The sequence below is a fragment of the Balaenoptera musculus genome, chromosome 2, assembly GCF_009873245.2.
Source record: "Balaenoptera musculus isolate JJ_BM4_2016_0621 chromosome 2, mBalMus1.pri.v3, whole genome shotgun sequence".
In the NCBI taxonomy this organism is placed as follows: domain Eukaryota; kingdom Metazoa; phylum Chordata; class Mammalia; order Artiodactyla; family Balaenopteridae; genus Balaenoptera; species Balaenoptera musculus.
This window is the reverse complement of record NC_045786.1, coordinates 108,738,256-108,757,701: the sequence shown is the minus strand read 5'-3', so window position 1 is coordinate 108,757,701 and position 19,446 is coordinate 108,738,256. Positions and strand designations below refer to the sequence as shown.

Here is a 19,446-nt window from a genome sequence, read left to right as displayed (position 1 = left end):
AAGCTGGTGAGGAAGAAGTGAGTAACAATACAGAGTGGTTAAGTAGTAGATTAGACATATATGCCCTAGGGGTATAGATGGTTTAACAACTAATTGGCTGGGCAAATTGGAGATTTTATGCAGAAATGAGATTTAAATTGGGGTTTAAAGGATACTTGGAAGTTTTCTAGGCAGATGGATTTAGAAGGATCAGTGTGCAACAGTGTGTGCAAAGGCATGGAGGTATAAGTCAATTCATCCTGGTGCAGGTCCTGGTGGCTCTCCCTCTATAGTGTGTCCAAAGTCTGCCATTTCTATCCATCTATTGCTAATACTCTGGTCTAAGGTGCAATAGTCTGTAGTTTGGCTACTATAGTTGCCTCTAAAGTAGTCTTTCTCCTCGTCTTCTATCTTGTCCCTCTACAATCTGTTCCTACACGTTATGCCGAATTAGTTTTTTTTTTTTTTTAATAAATTTATTTATTTATTTATTTTTGGCTGCGTTGGGTCTTTGTTGCTGCGTGCGGGCTTTCTCTAGTTGCGGTGAGTGGGGGCTATTCTTCATTGCGGTGCGCGGGCTTCTCATTACGGTGGCTTCTCTTGTTGTGGAACATGGGGTCTAGGCGCATGGGCCTCGGCAGTTGTGGCATGCGGGCTCAGTACTTGTGGCTCTCAGGCTGTAGAGCGCAGGCTCAGTAGTTGTGGCACATGGGCTTAGTTGCTCCACGGCATGTGGGATCTTCCCGGACCAGGGATCAAACCTGCGTCCCCTGCATTGGCAGGCGGATTCTTAACCACTGCGCCACGAGGGAAGTCCCTTTTTTTTTTTTTTTAATTAATTAATTAATTTACTTTGGCTGCACTGGGTCTTTGTTGCTGCACGCAGGCTTTCTCTAGTTGCGGCAAGCGGGAGCTACTTTTCGTTGTGCTGCATGGGCTTCTCGTTGTGGTGGCTTCCTTTGTTGCGGAGCACGGGCTCTAGGTGCGGGGGCTTCAGCAGTTGTGGCATGCGGGCTCAGTAGTTGTGGCTTGTGGGCTCTAGAGCGCAGGCTCAGTAGTTGTGGCGTGGGCTTAATTGCTCCGCGGCATGTGGGATCTTCCCGGACCAGGGCTTGAGCCCGTGTCCCCTGCATCAGCAGGCAGATTCTTAAGCACCTTGCCACTAGGGAAGTCCCCTGAATTAGTTTTTAAATCATAATTATATCACATCATCTTCTGACTTAAACCTTCCAGTAGCTTCTAATTGGCCTTAACTAAAACCTAACTTCTTAACACTCAGACTTGGAAGGTCTTGTATAAGTCCCACCCGGGTCTCTGACCTCATTTAGTACTATATAACACCTAGCCCATTACACTTACACTATGCTAGCCTTCTTTCTGTTTTTGGAACATTCTATGTACATTCTTACCATGGGGCTTTTGCACTTACTTCACTTTGTCGGAAACTTTCTATTCCCAGGGCTTTTGAATGGTTGGTAACTTCATATCATTCAGGTCTCAGTTCAAATGCTTATGTCCATTGACATTTATCCACCTAATTTAAATTTACCCCTAGGATACTTGTCATATCAACCATGATGTTTTACTGTCTTCACAGAGTTTACACTGTCTGAAATCTTGCTCTTCTTTGAGTTTTTGTTTGTTTTATGCCTGTCTCCCCTCTAAAGCTCCATGAGAGATGGCCTTATGTCCTGCCCTATTCCTACAAAGACAAGGAGGTATAGAATAGGGCTTGATATTTAGTAGATCTTCAATAGATACTTACTGAATGATTGAATGAGTGTGTTTTGTTTGCAGCTGCAAGTATTTTGGTATCAGTGGGATATGGGATATGTTTGTATAGCTCAGGGAATACTGTCAAAAAGGTAGATAAGAGCTTTTTATGACCTATGAAGGCCTTTCTGGTCTAGATGGTGAGTGTGGACTTTACCCCGCAGTTCAAGAAGGATCATTAAAGACTTGTGAGGAAATTTGTCACAGTCAGATTTGTGATTTATAAAGATCACTTTGGCAGTCTGGTGGAGCAAAGTACTGGAGGAGGGCAGGAATGAAAACAGACTACTTATGGGTTAATTGTCGATGTGAACTTTAGACAGTTGCTGGAAGACTGGATTGGTGGGAACAAATTGAAGAGGTTGGGAGATGGGTTGTATTGGGTTGGCCAAAAAGTTTGTTTGGGTTTTTCCACAAGATGCTATGGAAAAACCCGAATGAACTTTTTGGCCAACCCAGTATAAGGGTTGATGACCACCAATTAGATTTGCGGGATGAAGGAAAGGAAGGGGTAAAGAATGACTGCCAAAATTTTGGCTGAGTGATTGAGAATTTGATTTTGGTCATTTTAAGTTCAGGAGGTCTTTAGAACATGGAGTTTTGTAGGATTCAAGTGCCTTAAATACCAGTATTATGAGTTGACATTAAAGTGAAGGTAGTTTACTTTAAATAGGATGGAAGTGCCAGCCAATTCACTGTGAACATCTAGGAACTTGGTTTTTATTCTTCCCCAAATAGCTACAGAAGGGTAGGTGTTAGTGGGACCACTTTCTGTTTGTTTGTTTGTTTAACAAAAGATTTGATTCATTTTTAGAAATGAGCAAGTTCAATTTTGAACAGATAATTCGGCCTGAAAATTTTAGAGGACTAGGTGTCATGCGAATTAAAAGACCTTAAGTTATATTTGGAGTTAGAATTGCTTCATTATAAGGCCATCAGGAAATTATAAAGTATGTCACCATAAAACAGAGTTCCCTTAATGGATAGTTATTTTTTTATCATTCTTTTAAATATTTGAATATTATCTAAACACAATTTTAGTTATAGCATATTTGATGCTAAATTTTTCCAGATAATAGTTAGCTGACAAATTTAATTGTGGTGAATAAGATAGCATATATCTTAGTTCAGAGCTCAGACTCTGGAGTCAGCTCAAAGTCAGTCCAAATGTCAGTGTTGCCACTTTGTAGACCGATAGCCGTGGACAAGATACTTAACCTCTTGATCTTAATTCATCTCTAGGATGGGGTAATTATACTTAATTCTCTTTAAAAGAAAATTAAAATTAAGTATGTGTGGTATTTAGCATAGTGCCTAATATTTTAGAGGTATTTGTAAAAAGATAGTTTATTAAAAAAATGTTATATCATAGATAAGTTAAAATGTATTCAAACGTCGAGATAATCATATAATGAACCCCATCACATAGCTTCAGTAAGTTTTAACAAATATCCCAGTCTTATTTCATTTATACCTCCCCAACTGTACTATTTTGAGGAAATCCAAGACTCAAATAGTTTTATCCATAATTTTTCTATATGTATCCATAAAAAATAAGGGTTCTTTTGTTTAGCACAGGGAATATACCCAATATTTTATAGTAACTTTAAATGAAGTATAATCTATAAAAATATTGAATCACTATGTTGTATACCTGAAACTAATAGAATACTATATGTAAATAAAAAAATAATTTTTCATCATTAAAAAGGGATTCTTTTAAAAAAGGGATTCTTTTTTGTTTTTAACATAATTGCAATACCATTATTACACCTAAAATAATTATAATAGTTCTTAAATATTATCAAACATCAAATCAGCATTCATTGTTCCCAATTTTCTCATAAATTTTTTTCTTAACAATTGGGTTTTGGGGAGTGTTAATATTTTTGGTTATTAATATGTTAATATTTTCCCTTGCTTCCTTTATTTTTTTTTTTTAATTTATTCATTATTTTTGGCTGTGTCGGGTCTTCGTTTCTGTGCGAGGGCTTTCTCTAGTTGCGGCGAGCGGGGGCCACTCTTCATCACGGTGCGCGGGCCTCTCACTATCGCGGCCTCTCTTGTTGCGGAGCACAGGCTCCAGACGTGCAGGCTCAGTAGTTGTGGCTCACGGGCCCGGCTGCTCCGCGGCATGTGGGATCTTCCCAGACCAGGGCTCGAACCCATGTCCCCTGCATTGGCAGGCAGATTCTCAACCACTGCGCCACCAGGGAAGCCCTGTATGAGTCTTCTTAATTTGCTTTTTATCTGGTAATATTTTTTTGTTTGGTAATATTCTTTCTTGCAGTTCATCCATTTCCACTTCCAAATCATTCATTTTTTTCTTTTCTTTCCTCCCTCCCTTCCTTCCTTCTTTCCTTCCTTCCCTCCCTCCCTCCTTCCCTACATTCCTTCCTTTTTTTTTTGAAGTATAATTCACTTACAACACAATGTTAGTTCAAGGTGCACAACATAGTAATTCAATATTTCTATACATCACAAAATGATAACCATGATAATACTAGTTACCATTTGTCACCATACAAAATGTTTACACTATTATTGACTATATTCCCCATTCTGGACATTTCACCGCTGTGACTCATTTATTTTGTAACTGGAAGTTTTGTACCTCTTAGTCTCCCTCACCTATTTCATTCATTCCCCCATCTCCCAAGATGATTGATTAAAAAAATATATACTTGTCATTATTAAAAACAATCTGGAATAGGTTACAACCTAATTTTTTACCATTTCAGTTTAAAATTTGATCAGAAGAGTAAGCGTATGTACTCTAATCAGGCAGTTAACGGAGAATCTGTATATATGGAATATATCAACTTTAGCTATTATCTATCAGTATTGGCCTGTGTGCATTGTCTGTTCAGGAAATAAAAGGCAGGCAACAGATCAATGAAGCCTTCAGAACAGAGGATAGCTGTTTTACTGGTAGAGCATTTTGTAAAAACCTGATTATTTTCTCTGTGAGATATTTCTTCCCAGTTCTGTTGAGATATAATTGACGTGTATCATTGTATTAAAGTGTATAACGTAATGATTTGATATATGTATCTGTAATATTAGACTGAGGACTTCACATTTTGCTTTTGAAGAAAGGCTACTTAGAATTTTGAAGAGGTGTGGTAAATATACATCTTTGGAGTTAGTGTCAATAATGGGACAAATATTGAGTAAACTTTTCAGCAGCAGAAATCCTTGAGGATCCATTTGTTTATTTATTTTTTAAATCACAATTTGATTGAGAGGAAAGTAGACATGGTTGGATAAAGGGGGAATTGTTCTAGGATGAGAATATTAAATAATCTAAAGATATAAATTCTTCCAAAGTTAATTTATAGAACGCAGTTTGAAAGAAAATAACTATAGAATTTGCTTTAGAACTTGACAGATCTTAAAGTTCTTCTGGAAGAATAAATAGGTGAGATTATTAAAGAAAAATCTGAATAGTGGCTAGTGTAAACTTTCAGTAATTAAATCTTTATGATAACTAGCCCAAGAGTTTATAAATCATTGGAGTAGACTAGCCCTCCAAACAGAAACAATTGTGTTTAGAAATTGAATGTATTATAGTGGTAAATTATATAATATATTAATATTTTATAATATATTAATATAATATATGAAATGGTATTAGAATATTTGCTTTGTGGTTTGATTAAAAATCAGCTTAGTCCTTTACATTGTGTATTTAAATAAATTTTAAATTTATTTAAAATAAATAAAAAAAAATAAAACCTTCGGAAAACAAAAAGAAAATATTCTCGAAAGTTTATCAGAACTTGGTAGGAAGAATGACTTTTTTTTTTTTTTTTAAAGTATTTATTTATTTATTTATGCCTGTGTTGGGTCTTCGTTTCTGTGCGAGGGCTTTCTCCAGTTGCGGCAAGTGGGGGCCACTCTTCATCGCGGTGCACGGGCCTCTCACTGTCACGGCCTCTCTCGTTGCGAAGCACAGGCTCCAGACGCGCAGGCTCAGCAATTGTGGCTCACGGGCCCAGCCGCTCTGCGGCACGCGGGATCCTCCCAGACCAGGGCTCGAACCCGTGTCCCCTGCATTGGCAGGCAGACTCTCAACCACTGCGCCACCAGGGAAGCCCCAGGAAGAATGACTTTTAAAACTTGTTTGTGTTAGTCCTATCTGTCATTTAAAATATATTCTGTGTAAAAAAACAAAACTGCATATCAGCAACAGTATTACCCGTAACCATGAAAGTGACAGAAATATAAACTTGTAATCCAGATAAATCTGCCAGCAAATTGGTATTTGTTAGCAAGTATGACCAAGGGATACTAACTTTATTATGCAGAGAACACATACAATTTTTTGGTCAAAGTGTAAATGCCAATTTAAATAAATTAGCCAATGACATTATGGTACAGTGCTCAAGATGAAAAAGAAAACAACAGGGAAAAATGTATCCCCTTACTAGTAAAAACCAAAACATTTAAAAGTAAAATTTCATGTCCTTTTCACCCATTAGACATTTAAGAAACTTTTTTTTTTTACAAAAGTAACAAAATTTTAGTGAATTAGTACATCCATATCTACTGATAATTTAAGCTGTTAACAGTCCTTTTGTCCCCTAGCTTTTTATTGAGGCATAACTGACATATAATATTGTAAGATTTTAAAAATGTACATCTTAGTGATTTGATATGTGTATACATTGTGAAAGGATTCCCCTCATTTAATCAGCATATCCATCACTTCACGTATTTTATCTTTGTGTATGTGTGTACATGTGTGTTTGAGAGAGAACATTTAGTCTTAGCAAATTTTAATTATACAATACAGTTTTATCAACTATAGTCACCATTTTTTATATTAAATGCTCAAACCTTATTCATCTTATAGCTGAAAGTTTGTACCCTTTTACCAACCTCTCCTTAATTCCCCCAGCCCCAGCCGCTGGCAGCCACTTTTCTACTATTTCTATAAGTTTGACTTTTCTTTTTTTTTTAGATTCTCATTTAAGTGATATAAGGCAGTATTTGTCTTTCTCTGGCTTATTCACTTAGCATAATGCCCTTGAGGTCCATCCATGTTGTCACTTAACGGATTTTTTTAAAAATCAGTTTGCCGAGTATGGATTCAGTATTGATGCACATTCAGTACGTACGAAAATATTTAGACTCTTGGATCCAAGAATCCCTCTACTGAAGAAATAAAACTGTTCACCAAAAATAATGCTATTTATAATAGAAAAGCCAGTAAGCTGAATACTTATGATTTATATAATAGTGTTAAGCAGGAAAATTTTATGTTATGAATATTATGCATAGTGTACTGGTTAAGAGATGAGTTTGAGTTGAGGCTCTAATTTATTAGCCCTGTGACCTTAGTCGAATTACCTTTCTTTGTCTCATTTTTTTTCATCTGTAAAACTGAGCTAATAAAACCTACTTCATAGGGGATTTGGTGGGTGGATTAAATGAGGTGTAAAGTTTTTAAAATATATACAGGTGTTCCTGGCTCATTATGACTCAGCATGGTAGTGACAGATAGCCAGATAGGTAGACAACATATAAACATTCTTATGCTATTTTAATTGAAATAAATCATGATATAAAATTATTATTATACATAAATACTGATTTTGCAACCAAATATAAATTGCCGTTAACAAACACTGGAAGGAACTAATTCTGTTAGGGCAGTTTGCCCTCCATCTGCCTACTATTTTCTCTGATGTACTTGTATTTGTAATAAAACACGTTTTAAAATGAAAGAATACATGAAATTCACCTAGAGAGAGTTATGAAATACATCAAGACCACATTCTGTAGGAATACAGCTGTCAGATACCTCTCTTGGATTTCAATAGTGATTTTTTGCCTCTCCATCCTTCCCGTGGAGAAGTCACCTCAAGGGCAATGATATCTACAGCTTGGTGCACAAACTATTGTTAGATGCTCAGAAAACATGTGTTAAAAGCATTATTGACTTTTATGTAATAGACCAGTGTATTATAATTTAAATGTGTGTGGATATTTGTGTATTTTATTTTAAAAGAACAAATCGCTTATAAAATTGAGGTTAGTTTGTGTGACATTATTGAGTATCTTCTATGTTCTAAGTAAAGCAGTGGATAATAGAAGGGAAAGGAGTCATGCCAAGTTGTTAACAATGGGAATATTTAAGGGCATGGGATTACTAGGATCTCATTTATATGAGAATATCATTATAATGAACATGTCTTAAATTTGACAAAGGACAGAAATGCTTAATTTGAAATATGAGTTCCATATACACCATCAGGTGTTTTAAGTTAAGAGTTTTATATTTGGGGTTATAGATGCCATTTATTAGTAATTGTGTTACTTTTGATTTTCTAAAATTATCATGGCATGTTAGCAGTCATGCTAGTTAATATAAAATAGTACATGTAAGAAAATTACAAAAATAATTTGTTTTAATGAGCTCAATATATTAATAGTAGAAAAATGAAATTCCCTCAAAAAGTGAACATAAACCTAGTGCTAGTATTGTCTTAGTTTTTTGTATTCTTTTAAAGAAAATTTTTTTTATTGGAGTATAGTTGATTTACAATGTTGTGTTAGTTTCTGCTGTACAGCAAAGTGAGTCAGTTGTAGATACACATATCCAGTTTTTTAAATTCTGTTCCCATATAGGTCATTAAAGAGTATTGAATAGAATTCCCTGTGCTCTTCAGTAGGTTCTTATTAATTACATTCTTTTATTAAGTGTATATTTTAGCAGAGTATTTAAAACTTAAATTGGATATTTTGGTTTTCATTAGTGTTGCATTTTGTTTTATTTTAGCTTCTTACCATGGCTAACTAAAATTCTTTTTTTACTTTTCAAGGAAAGCAAGTCTTGCTCTGATTCGAAAAATGATTCATTTTTGCTCTGAAGCACTCTTGAAAGAAGTTTGTGATTCTGATGTTGGTCACAATTTGCCTACAGTACTAGTGGAAATCACTGCAACAGTTCTTGATCAAGAGGTCAGTTTATTATCTTTATTGAAACTCCTGTAGCTTTAATTCCCATTAGATAGTAGTCAGTAAAATAATTTAACTTGTGTCCTAATTTTATTAAATCATTTTGTCTGTACAAATGATTGCATTTGTCTACTCCACGCAGCTAAACTTATTTTTATCATTTTCCCTTAATTTCCTTTTTTTTCCCCCCAGGACGACGATGATGGCCACTTGCTGGCTTTGCAGATCATAAGGGACTTAGTAGATAAAGGTGGTGATATTTTTTTGGATCAGCTAGCCAGACTTGGTGTAATTAGCAAAGTGTCAACTTTGGCAGGTCCTTCCTCTGATGATGAGAATGAAGAGGAATCAAAACCAGAGAAAGTGAGTGGTCTTAATTGCAGTGGTATCTGTCAGGAATAGGGTTTCTTTTGAGGAAATGTAGTTCCAATTACCATGGGTTTTGACAAAATAATGGCAGTATGGAGTAGTATTATAATTTTTAAAAATTTGGTCACTTTTCTTTTAAAATATATCATTGGTAAAATTTAAAACTTGAAGAAAAGTTGCAAATAAAGAATATCAGAACATCCTCTATCCAAAATCACTAATTATTGACATTTTGCTCCATTTGCTTTATTACTTACAAAGACATACGTGTGCACGCACATTTAAAATATATTATTTGAGGGAATTCCCTGGCGGTCCAGTGGTTGGGACTCCGAGCTTTCACTGCTAAGGGCCCGGGGTTTGATCCCTGATTGGGGAACTAAGATCCCATAAGCCGCGTGGCATGGCCAAAATAATAATAATAATGATAATAATAATAATAAAATATATTATTTGAGAGAAGCTGGATACATAGTGCCCCTTTCTGTAAATTTATTTATTTATTTATTTTTTTGTTTTGGCCGCACCTCGTGGCATGCGGAACTTCCCTGAATAGGGATTGAACTCGTGCCCTCTGCAGTGGAAGCACGGAGTCTTAACCACTGGATCGCCAGGGAAGTCAGTGCCCCTTTTTATACCTAAAATCTTCACCAAAAAACCAGGACATTGTCTTATATAATCCTAGTGTAGTTATTAAAATCAGGAAATTGAATATTTATAGAAAATGTTATCTAATCCAGAGACTGTATTCAAATTTGCCTTTGCCCTAATAGCAATGCCCGCCTGCGGCCCACGCCACCCCCCCAGAATCCAGTCCAGGAGCACATTACATTTCGTTGTTATGTTGTTCCATTTCTCAGCCTTTCTTTTTCTTTCATAGCCTTGACATTTTTTTGAAGAGGACAGACCACTTAATTTGGACAGTGACCCTCACGTTGTGTTTGTGCCATGTTTCTTCATAATTAGATTCAGGTTGTGTGTTTTTAAGCAGAAAGACTATAGAGGTGATGTTATGGCCTTCTCATGTGTACAATGTGCCTTTTTAGAGGCACGTGATGTCTGTTTGCGCTCTTGCTGTTGAAGTTAACTTGGATCGGTTGTGTTTGTCTCTACCAGGTTTCTCTATTGTAAAGATACTTTTTCCCTTTTGTAATTAATAAGTAATTTGTGGGGAGATAATTTGAGACTATGCAAATATGCTGTTTCTCTTTAAACTTTTATCCACTAGTTTCAGTACCTATCGATAATTCTTGCCTTAGATTGCATATTTAAAAATATGCCTTATTTGTCTCTACCAATTGCCAGCAATGATTTAGTCCTACCATTTAGTGAATGCTTCCTACATATTAGTGACTGAGTATTAATAGTTTTGAGAGAATGGTAGAGTATGGATTGTAATTGCAGAATCCTGAGTGGTTGAGTGTATATGTGTGTTTCCTAAATTACTGGAGATTTAACAAAAAACAAAACAAGAAGTGATATCTGGGTTCATCCCCCTGGAATTCTTTCATTCAAGAAATAGGTTACAGATCCCAGCGGTCTTTGTAGAAGTTAACAAGCAAACATTTATATGAAAATGATAGGAACCTAGAATAGCCAAAGCATCCTTGAAAATGAACAAAGTTGAAGGACATACACCAGCAGATTTCAAGTCTTATTATAAAGCTATAGTAAGCAAGAAAGTGTGGTAGTGGTGTAAAAATAGATTAATGACCCACACATATATGGTCAATTGTTCAAACAGTGCTAAGGTAATTCAGTCACAAAAGGATGGTCTCCTTAAAAATGATGCTTGAACAAGTGGATAACAAATGCAGAAATATGAACTCTTACCCCTTTTAACAAAAAAAAAGAAATCATGAACTGAAATGGATGGGCTAAAACTGTAAGGCTTCTAGAGGAAAAAGAAGAAAATCTTAGTGACCTTGAGCTTGACAGAGATTTCTTAGATAGGACATTAAAAGATTATATTATAAAAGAACAAAAAAAATTGTTTTCATTAAAATTAAACCTTTGTTCTTCACACTACATTATTATTATTTTTTAATATATTTATTTATTTATTTGGCTGCATGGGGTCTTAGTTGCAGCACACGGGATCTTCATTGTAGCATGCAGGATCTTTTAGTTGCAGCATGCGAGCTTTTCATTGCGGCACGTGGGATCTAGTTCCCTGATCAGGGATCTAACCCGGGCCCACTGCATTGGCAGTGCAGTCTTAGCCACTGGACCACCAGGGAAGTCCCCAAAATACATTATCTGGAAATGAGAAGACAAGCCAGAAAATTCTTTGAGATTTTATTTGTCTGAAAATATCTCCTTCTTTTGTTTGTTTTTTTGGCTGCACTGCCTGGCTTGTGGGATCTTAGTTCCCTGACCATAGATTGAACCCCTACCCCCTGCAGTGGAAGCGTGAAGTCCTAACCAGTGGACTGATTTTGGCCTTCATTTTTTTTTCCCCTATTTTATAAATAAATAAATAAATAAATAAATAAATAAATAAATTTATCTATTTATGCCGTGTTGGGTCTTCGTTGCTGTGTGCGGGCTTTCTCTAGTTGCAGTGAGCAGCAGCTACTCTTTGTTGTGGTGCGCAGGCTTCTCATTGCAGTGGCTTCTCTTGTTGAGGAGCACGGGCTCTAGGCGCACAGGCTCAGTAGTTGTGGTGCACGGGCTTAGTTGCTCAGTGGCACGTGGGATGTTCCTGGACCAAGGATCGAACCCGTGTCCCCTGCACTGGCAGGTGGATTCTTAACCACCGCACCACCCGGGAAGTCCCTTGGCCTTCATTTTCAATGGACATTTTCAGTTCCTGCAGGGACTCTTGGCTGATCATTTTCCATCGCTTGAAAAGATATTTCATTGTCACCTGATGTGCATAGTCTCTACTGAGACGTTTTCTTCCTCTGGCTGCTTTTAAGACTTTATAACTTGTTTTTAGCAATTTGACTTTGATGTGCTTAGCTGTTTGGTTTGTGTGTGTGCATGCACATGTGGGTTTTCTGCCCCTGCTCAGGATTATTTAATTTTTTTTGGTCTGTGGGCTTACAGTTACATCACATTTGGAAAAATTTTGAACTGTTGGTATGATGATTTTCCACTCTGGCTGTTAGGAATGCAAATGTCTGACCACCCTGTGTGACCTCTGAATTGTTCACCTTACCATTTTCAAGTCATTCTTTGCTCTGCCTTATGGAACATCACCTGTACACAGATGGTCTGGTACTCAGTAGAGATGTCCTGGTGACCACTTTGCACATTTCTAGAGGCCTTTTGTGCTTGACTCCCTGATCCTGAACTCATCCACCACATATTCCATTTGCCTTAATCTCTTCAAACACAGATCTCCATTTCCTCAACTTTCACCTCTGGACTCTGTGTTCCCTCTTAAGACCTTAGCCAGAAACTCTGTCTGAGCCTAAGGGGCTTACCTTATTTGTTTCTGTTTTCTGGGAGATCATGCAGTCCTGCGTTGCTTGTTGTCCAGTATTTGAAAACACTTTTTCATGTATTTTGTCTGGTTTTTTTAGTTGTTGACAGTGGATAGGCAAGTCTTGATCCTTATTAATCTACCATGGCCTGGAGCACAAGAACTTACGTTTAGGGAAATTTATAATCCATATTTTACAATCCTACTTTACAATCTTATTTTAGTGTTATAAGCTAAGTACTACTTCAGGGAAGAAGCATGTAAAAGATACATTTAGAACAATTTTAAGTATGATAAGTCTTTATAAAGTCTAAAAGTACTTTACCCATACATGCATGCGTGCACACACATGCCAAGATCGTATATGTTAATGATGAATATTCTTAATATTAAATGTTGTCAACAAAATAAAAATTTTTTGGATGCCGGGGTAGGCAAACAGTGTTTACAAGTTATTTTTCTTTTAAACACGCTATAGCTAATATTTTTATGATTATAGGAATAATCCAGTATATTTGATTCACTTGGCTAAGGGTGGGAACTTATAAATTATATTGTTAAAACACATTTCTGGTGATTCTTTTGCACCCTAGGTTTGGATACCATTGATCTAGTGTAAACATTCATTTTTTACAAAAAATCTGTTAGGCCCAGAGATATGGTGAGTTTATCAAGTCCTAGATAATTAGCTAATAGTGTGTAAACCTAATCCATTTGTCTTCTTTACCATTATACCTGGAAATGTTATAACTTAGGTTATTATGTGAATTTCTTAACTTTTTTTTAGGATGGACTTTTAAGATTATAGGTAATTAGTTGAATCAGAATATGTATTAAACTACAGGCAGCTGAATATTATATTCAGGATGTTTTAATTCTAAATTTGATTCATGGTCATGTTTTTTATAAGTACTTATGAATATTTGGAATATAAGTTATTTCCCGTGTTTCATTGAAAAATTTTACACATTTAGGAAGATGAACCACAGGAAGATGCTAAAGAATTGCAGCAGGGTAAGCCATATCATTGGAGAGACTGGTCCATCATTAGGGGAAGGGACTGCTTATATATATGGAGTGATGCAGCAGCCTTGGAACTATCTAATGGCAGTAATGGATGGTTTAGATTTATCTTGGATGGAAAACTTGCCACCATGTATTCAAGTGGTAGTCCTGAAGGTGGATCGGATAGTTCAGGTAATATTTTGTTTCTGTTAAAATGTTTTACTAGCTTCTGTAATTTTGATAATTTGTTTTTCTGCTCATATTTTTGCTACCATTGTCATAGCAGTAGCACGTCCTTGATGATCATATGGCCATTCTTTAATATTAACAGAGAAAAATGATTGTACCATGAAAGCATTTCATACTTTTTTATTGTATGAGACAAGGAATAGCGTTGTATCAATATCTACTTTTACTGTCTCCATCCTTTAGGTAAAGGTGCCTCTTATCACGTAATGATGAATTGCACATGTGTAATGCTGTCTCAAATTATATCTTTTCCCAAAAGCCTTCTACTTTAAAAAATTATGGCTGCAGGATTGTTTTAATGCTTGAACCTAAATAATATCACACCAGTGAGAGTATATCAAGGAACAAAACTTTAATGAAAGTTTTTTAATAAAATTGATATTTCAATAGGTAGTTTCATTAAAAAAATGGAATATTTGAAAGGAATGAAGTTTTAAAACAAACATTTTGTCTTTATAGAAAGCAGAAGTGAATTCTTAGAGAAGTTACAAAGAGCTCGAGGCCAAGTAAAGCCATCTACTTCAAGTCAACCTATACTCTCAGCACCAGGACCCACTAAACTCACTGTAGGGAACTGGTCACTAACATGTTTGAAAGAAGGAGAAATTGCTATTCATAACTCAGATGGCCAGCAAGCAACGATATTGAAAGAAGATTTACCTGGTTTTGTGTTTGAATCTAATAGAGGAACCAAGCATTCATTTACTGCAGAAACTTCTCTGGGTAAGTATGTAGGTATGTCAATTTAACAGATAAGAATAAATGAATATGTTAAATTGCAATAAAATATGTTCTGTAAAATACCTTTTTTTTTTTTTTTTTTTTTTTAAGGTTCAGAATTCGTGACTGGCTGGACTGGCAAAAGAGGCAGAAAACTAAAATCTAAGTTAGAAAAAACTAAGCAAAAGGTATTATTTATGGGATTTGCTTTGTTTTTTGTCTTTTAAACTGATGTAGCAAGGTTTCAGGGGTAGATTGTAGGCATTTAAAAAATTGAGCCATGTAACATAAGCTACCCTAATCTAATGTATTTTTAGTTTTCCTTTTTCTGTGCTCATTATCTTATTTTCCACAATATGTATACATTTACTTGTAATTTTTATACATACAGTAAACACCAACATTAAAATAGAAACAAAATTGAGACAGTGTAACATTTAAATTATTTTAAAATTATTTGAGTTATTAATGTCACAGAAACTTTAAACTCATGCTTTAATTATGATTAATGATAGTAGTATTTTTAGTGATATAGTGAGATTGAAAATGCATTATTATAATTTACAGTCTTGATTTAATACTTTGTGATGAATCAATTTGAATTCCTGGTTCTAGATTCAGATAATTTGATACTTAGTTTAATGGCCATCTCAGATGAAATCACTGTTTCAAAAAGATACAGGAGCAAATATGTTACTGACTCCAGGAGCAAGTATGTTATTGACTCATATTACTAATTTTTAAATTCTATCCGTTTATTATGCATTGGTTTTTTCAAAAATGAAGCCATTATATTTCTTTCTTTCTTTTTTTTTTTAAATTGGGGTATAGTTGTTTTACAATGTTATGTTAGTTTCTACTGTACAGTGAAGAGAAGCAGAGTTCCCTGTGCTATACAGCAGTTTATTAGTTATGTTTTATACATATCAGTGTATATATATCAGTCCCAATCTCCCAGTTCATCCTACCCCACCCCACCCCGCTTTCCCCCCCCTTGGTGTCCATACATTTGTTTTCTACATCCATGTCTCTATATTATATTTCTTTCTTTAAAAAATATTTATTTATTTATTCATTCATTCATCCATTCATTCGGCTGTGCCGGGTCTTAGTTGTGGCACTCGGGATCTTCATTGCTGTATGCGGGTTCTTGGTTGTGGCATGCTGGATCTTCAGTTGCAGCATGCAGGATCCTCAGTTGCAGCATGTGGGCTCTTTAGATGAGGCATGCGAACTCTTAGTTGTGGCAAACGAACTGTTAGTTGTGGCAGGCGAACTCTTAGTCACAGCATGCGAACTCTTAGTCGCAGCATGTGGGATCTAGTTCCCTGACCAGGGTTCGAACCCGGGCCCCCTGCATTGGGAGGGCAGAGTGTTAACCACTGGACAACCAGGGGAGTCCCAAGCCATTATATTTCCATCTTTATTATATCAGTTGTTCTTGAATTTTTTAATTTTTGAAAGAAAATAAAATCTTATAGTTAGATTCAGTATCTTCTGATGACACATTTTAATTTTACCTATAATAATGATATAGTTTTTTCATATAGTATGTGAAGAATGCTTTTGGGTGATTGGGATGGGGGGTACTTGTGTGGCTTTGGCCATAGGAATAGTCATAAGGGGTTTTATTTGGAGCACTATATTATATAATATATATATTCATTCATGTCTTCATTTCCAGTTGTAAATTTGCTAGGCTATCCCAGAGATATTCCACATTTCCACATGCTAGACCTGGGAAAGAAAATTGCTTGCTTGCTTGCTTGCTTTCTCTTGCTCCCTCTCTCTCTCTTGCTTTCTTTAATTTATAAATATATATTGGGCTTCCCTGGTGGCGCAGTGGTTGAGAATCTGCCTGCCAATGCAGGGGACATGGGTTCGAGCCCTGGTCTGGGAAGATCCCACATGCCGCAGAGCAACTAGGCCCGTGAGCCACAACTACTGAGCCTGCGCGTCTGGAGCTTGTGCTCCGCAACAAGAGAGGCCGTGATAGTAAGAGGCCCGCGCACCGCGATGAAGAGTGGCCCCCGCTTGCCGCAACTGGAGAAAGCCCTTGCACAGAAACAAAGTGCCGCAACTGGAGAAAGCCCTTGCACAGAAACAAAGACCCAACACAGCCAAAAATAAATAAATAAATATATATTACCTCTATAGCTATATATTATTCCATGATTGCTTCTGTGTTTTTCAAAAAAGAGTGTGAAGCCAGAGGTTTTTTTCCAATTCAGGATATCTTAAGGGCATTTGAGGAAGAAATATCTCAATTGAAGGTAGCCATTAGATGGTAAAAGGAATTTGAACTAAATACAGTTTTCATTTTCATGATAGTTGTGTTCTATAAAATTGCCATGAATACTGAACCATTGCTTCTTGGAGAAATACAGGTTTAGGTTCCTGTGAGGCTCTGGTCACATTTTTTTTTTTTTTTTTTTAATAAATTTATTTATTTATTTATTTATGTTTGGCTGTGTTGGGTCTTCATTTCTGTGCGAGGGCTTTCTCCAGTTGCGGCAAGCGGGGGCCACTCTTCATCGCAGTGCGCAGGCCTCTCACTGTCACGGCCTCTCCCGTTGCGGAGCACAGGCTCCAGACGCGCAGGCTCAGTAGTTGTGGCTCACGGGCTTAGTTGCTCCGTGGCATGTGGGATCTTCTCAGACCAGGGCTCGAACCCGTGTCCCCTGCATTGGCAGGCAGATTCTTAACCACTGCGCCACCAGGGAAGCCCTCTGGTCACATTTTTAAAGTTTTTGCTGCACTGTGCTTGCCGAAAAATGACTGTGAAAAGTGCTGCAAGTATTGATTTGTGGATTACAAATGAATTTTAGTGACTAGTTGATTTCACAAATATTAAATTCTCAAATAATGAGGCTCAGCTGTAATTCTTTATAAAGCTACCGGTCAGCTTTCTCAGGAGTTTTTTGGAATAACTGATGTTGTATTAACCAACAAATCTAGATTAACTCACAGGGAACTGAACTTTTACAGTACAAAAGAAAAGTAAATCAAGGAGGATATAGTCTCAGTCCTGTAGTTTCATTTTCTTAAAAAAATTTGATTATTGATTCAGATCCTTGAAATCAGTAGTAAATCAGAGATCATGTGGCTATTCTTTTGCGTATGAAAGCAGTATATATCAACATATAGTAATTTTAGGTAAAAATAATTTTAACTATTAGTTTTAACCTGTTTTTATTTCTTAATATTGTTTATAAAGGAATAGTTTCTTCAGTGTTGTCTGATATCTAGAACTTACTTATCTTTTAATTCTGAAAGGCACACTAAAATAGAATGGGATGGTACTATTAATTCATTTAGGGAGTGAAATTTTTTCTGTTACATTAGAGCTATGCTTGTGATTTAAATGAAATCACATAAATCTTAAATTTACATTATTTAAGCATATATTTTAAAGAATGTTACGTAACTAAATTTCATCAGACCCAAGCCATGGACATGTGTGGGTTGCTCTCTCAAATAACATTAATTGAACTTAAATGAGAGGTAATTAGTGCCCAAACTGATAATACAGTCATTCTTTCTCTTGATGAAATGTATAAATACATGAGCATCCTATATACTTTGTGTGAATAATATAAATAGAAAAAAGACATAATAAAGTACACCCCAGACTGTTAAAAGGTTCAACTTCAGTTGATGGAATTATAAATGGCTTAATTTTCTTTCTTTCTTTCTTTTTCCTTCTTTTTTCTTTCTTTCTTTCTGTCTTTTTTTTTTTTGCTTATTTGTATTTTCTAATTGGTTCACCATAAAACAGGTTACTTTTATTAAAAAGAGCAAAGTTACCTTTTTATAGGTTTAATTTGATTTAAATGAAATAAGCTCCTATTTGGTATATGAATACAAAGTTTAAGAATTAAAATTATAAGTTATTTGATTTGACATTGCTAAAATCTGCTAGAGTAGTTTTTCAACCATGCGAACTTCTTGATGTATATGAATAGAAGTAGTAACATTTTTTGGAACTTGATACTGGCACAAACATCTTAATTCTAAAGGTTGCATGTATATATTTAAAAGCAAGATTTGGTAAAATTATTAATTATAATAAAAATTCACATTTACTATTTTTATTTTGGTAGGTACGAACCATGGCTCGAGATTTATATGATGACCACTTTAAAGCTGTTGAAAGCATGCCTCGTGGAGTAGTGGTAACACTCAGAAACATAGCAACTCAGTTAGAGTCATCTTGGGAACTTCATACTAATAGACAAGTATGTTAGCCTCTAGATTTTATGACACACAGTGATCTTGGTTTAGTTTTTTCCCTTTATCCTTTATATTCTGGGTATTGATTAGGGGGTCAGCAAATTATCACCCATGGGCTAAATTTTGTATGGTTTTGTGAGGTAAGAAGGGTTTTTACATTTCTAAATGGTTGAACACAAATCAAAAGTAAGAATAATATTTCATGATACCTGAAAATTATATGCATGTGTAAAGTCAGTGTCCATAGTAGTGTTATTGCTCACAGCCATGCTCATTTATTTACATATTGTCTGTGACTGCTTTAGTGGCTACAATGGCAGACTTAAACAGGTGTGACCAAGATATGTGATGTGGCCTGTGAAGCCTAAAATATTTACAGTCGGCCCTTTACAAAAGAGTTTACCAGGCCTGGTAGAGATAATTTGCATTAATAATTTGAATTTCTTAATCTAATTTAGTATCTAATTTATTTTCATGGTAATTGATGCTCTGATAAATTAAGTATGTTAATTAAGACCTGTTTGTTTTTTCGATTGTCTTCAATTAAAAAAAATTTTGTTTCTTTTAGTGTATTGAGAGTGAGAACACTTGGAGAGATTTAATGAAGACAGCTTTAGAAAATCTAATTGTACTTTTGAAGGATGAAAACACAATTTCACCATATGAAATGTGCAGTAGTGGCTTGGTGCAAGCGCTTCTTACTGTTTTAAATAATGTAAGTT

The 19,446-nt window shown here is 35.6% G+C and overlaps 1 protein-coding gene across 5 annotated transcripts in view; it reads left to right on the top strand.

Annotated features, from left to right (window-relative positions):
• HECTD1 (HECT domain E3 ubiquitin protein ligase 1) overlaps positions 1 to 19,446 on the top strand; it is a 96,650-nt gene that overhangs the window by 36,134 nt on the left and 41,070 nt on the right. For all 5 annotated transcript variants that reach the window (XM_036842421.1, XM_036842425.1, XM_036842423.1 and 2 more), the window contains exons 11-17: positions 8,583 to 8,721; positions 8,911 to 9,081; positions 13,492 to 13,714; positions 14,231 to 14,494; positions 14,603 to 14,679; positions 18,595 to 18,729; positions 19,293 to 19,439. In XM_036842421.1, coding sequence (XP_036698316.1) covers positions 8,583 to 8,721; positions 8,911 to 9,081; positions 13,492 to 13,714; positions 14,231 to 14,494; positions 14,603 to 14,679; positions 18,595 to 18,729; positions 19,293 to 19,439 — 1,156 coding nt within the window. The remainder of the gene's footprint in view (positions 1 to 8,582; positions 8,722 to 8,910; positions 9,082 to 13,491; positions 13,715 to 14,230; positions 14,495 to 14,602; positions 14,680 to 18,594; positions 18,730 to 19,292; positions 19,440 to 19,446) is intronic.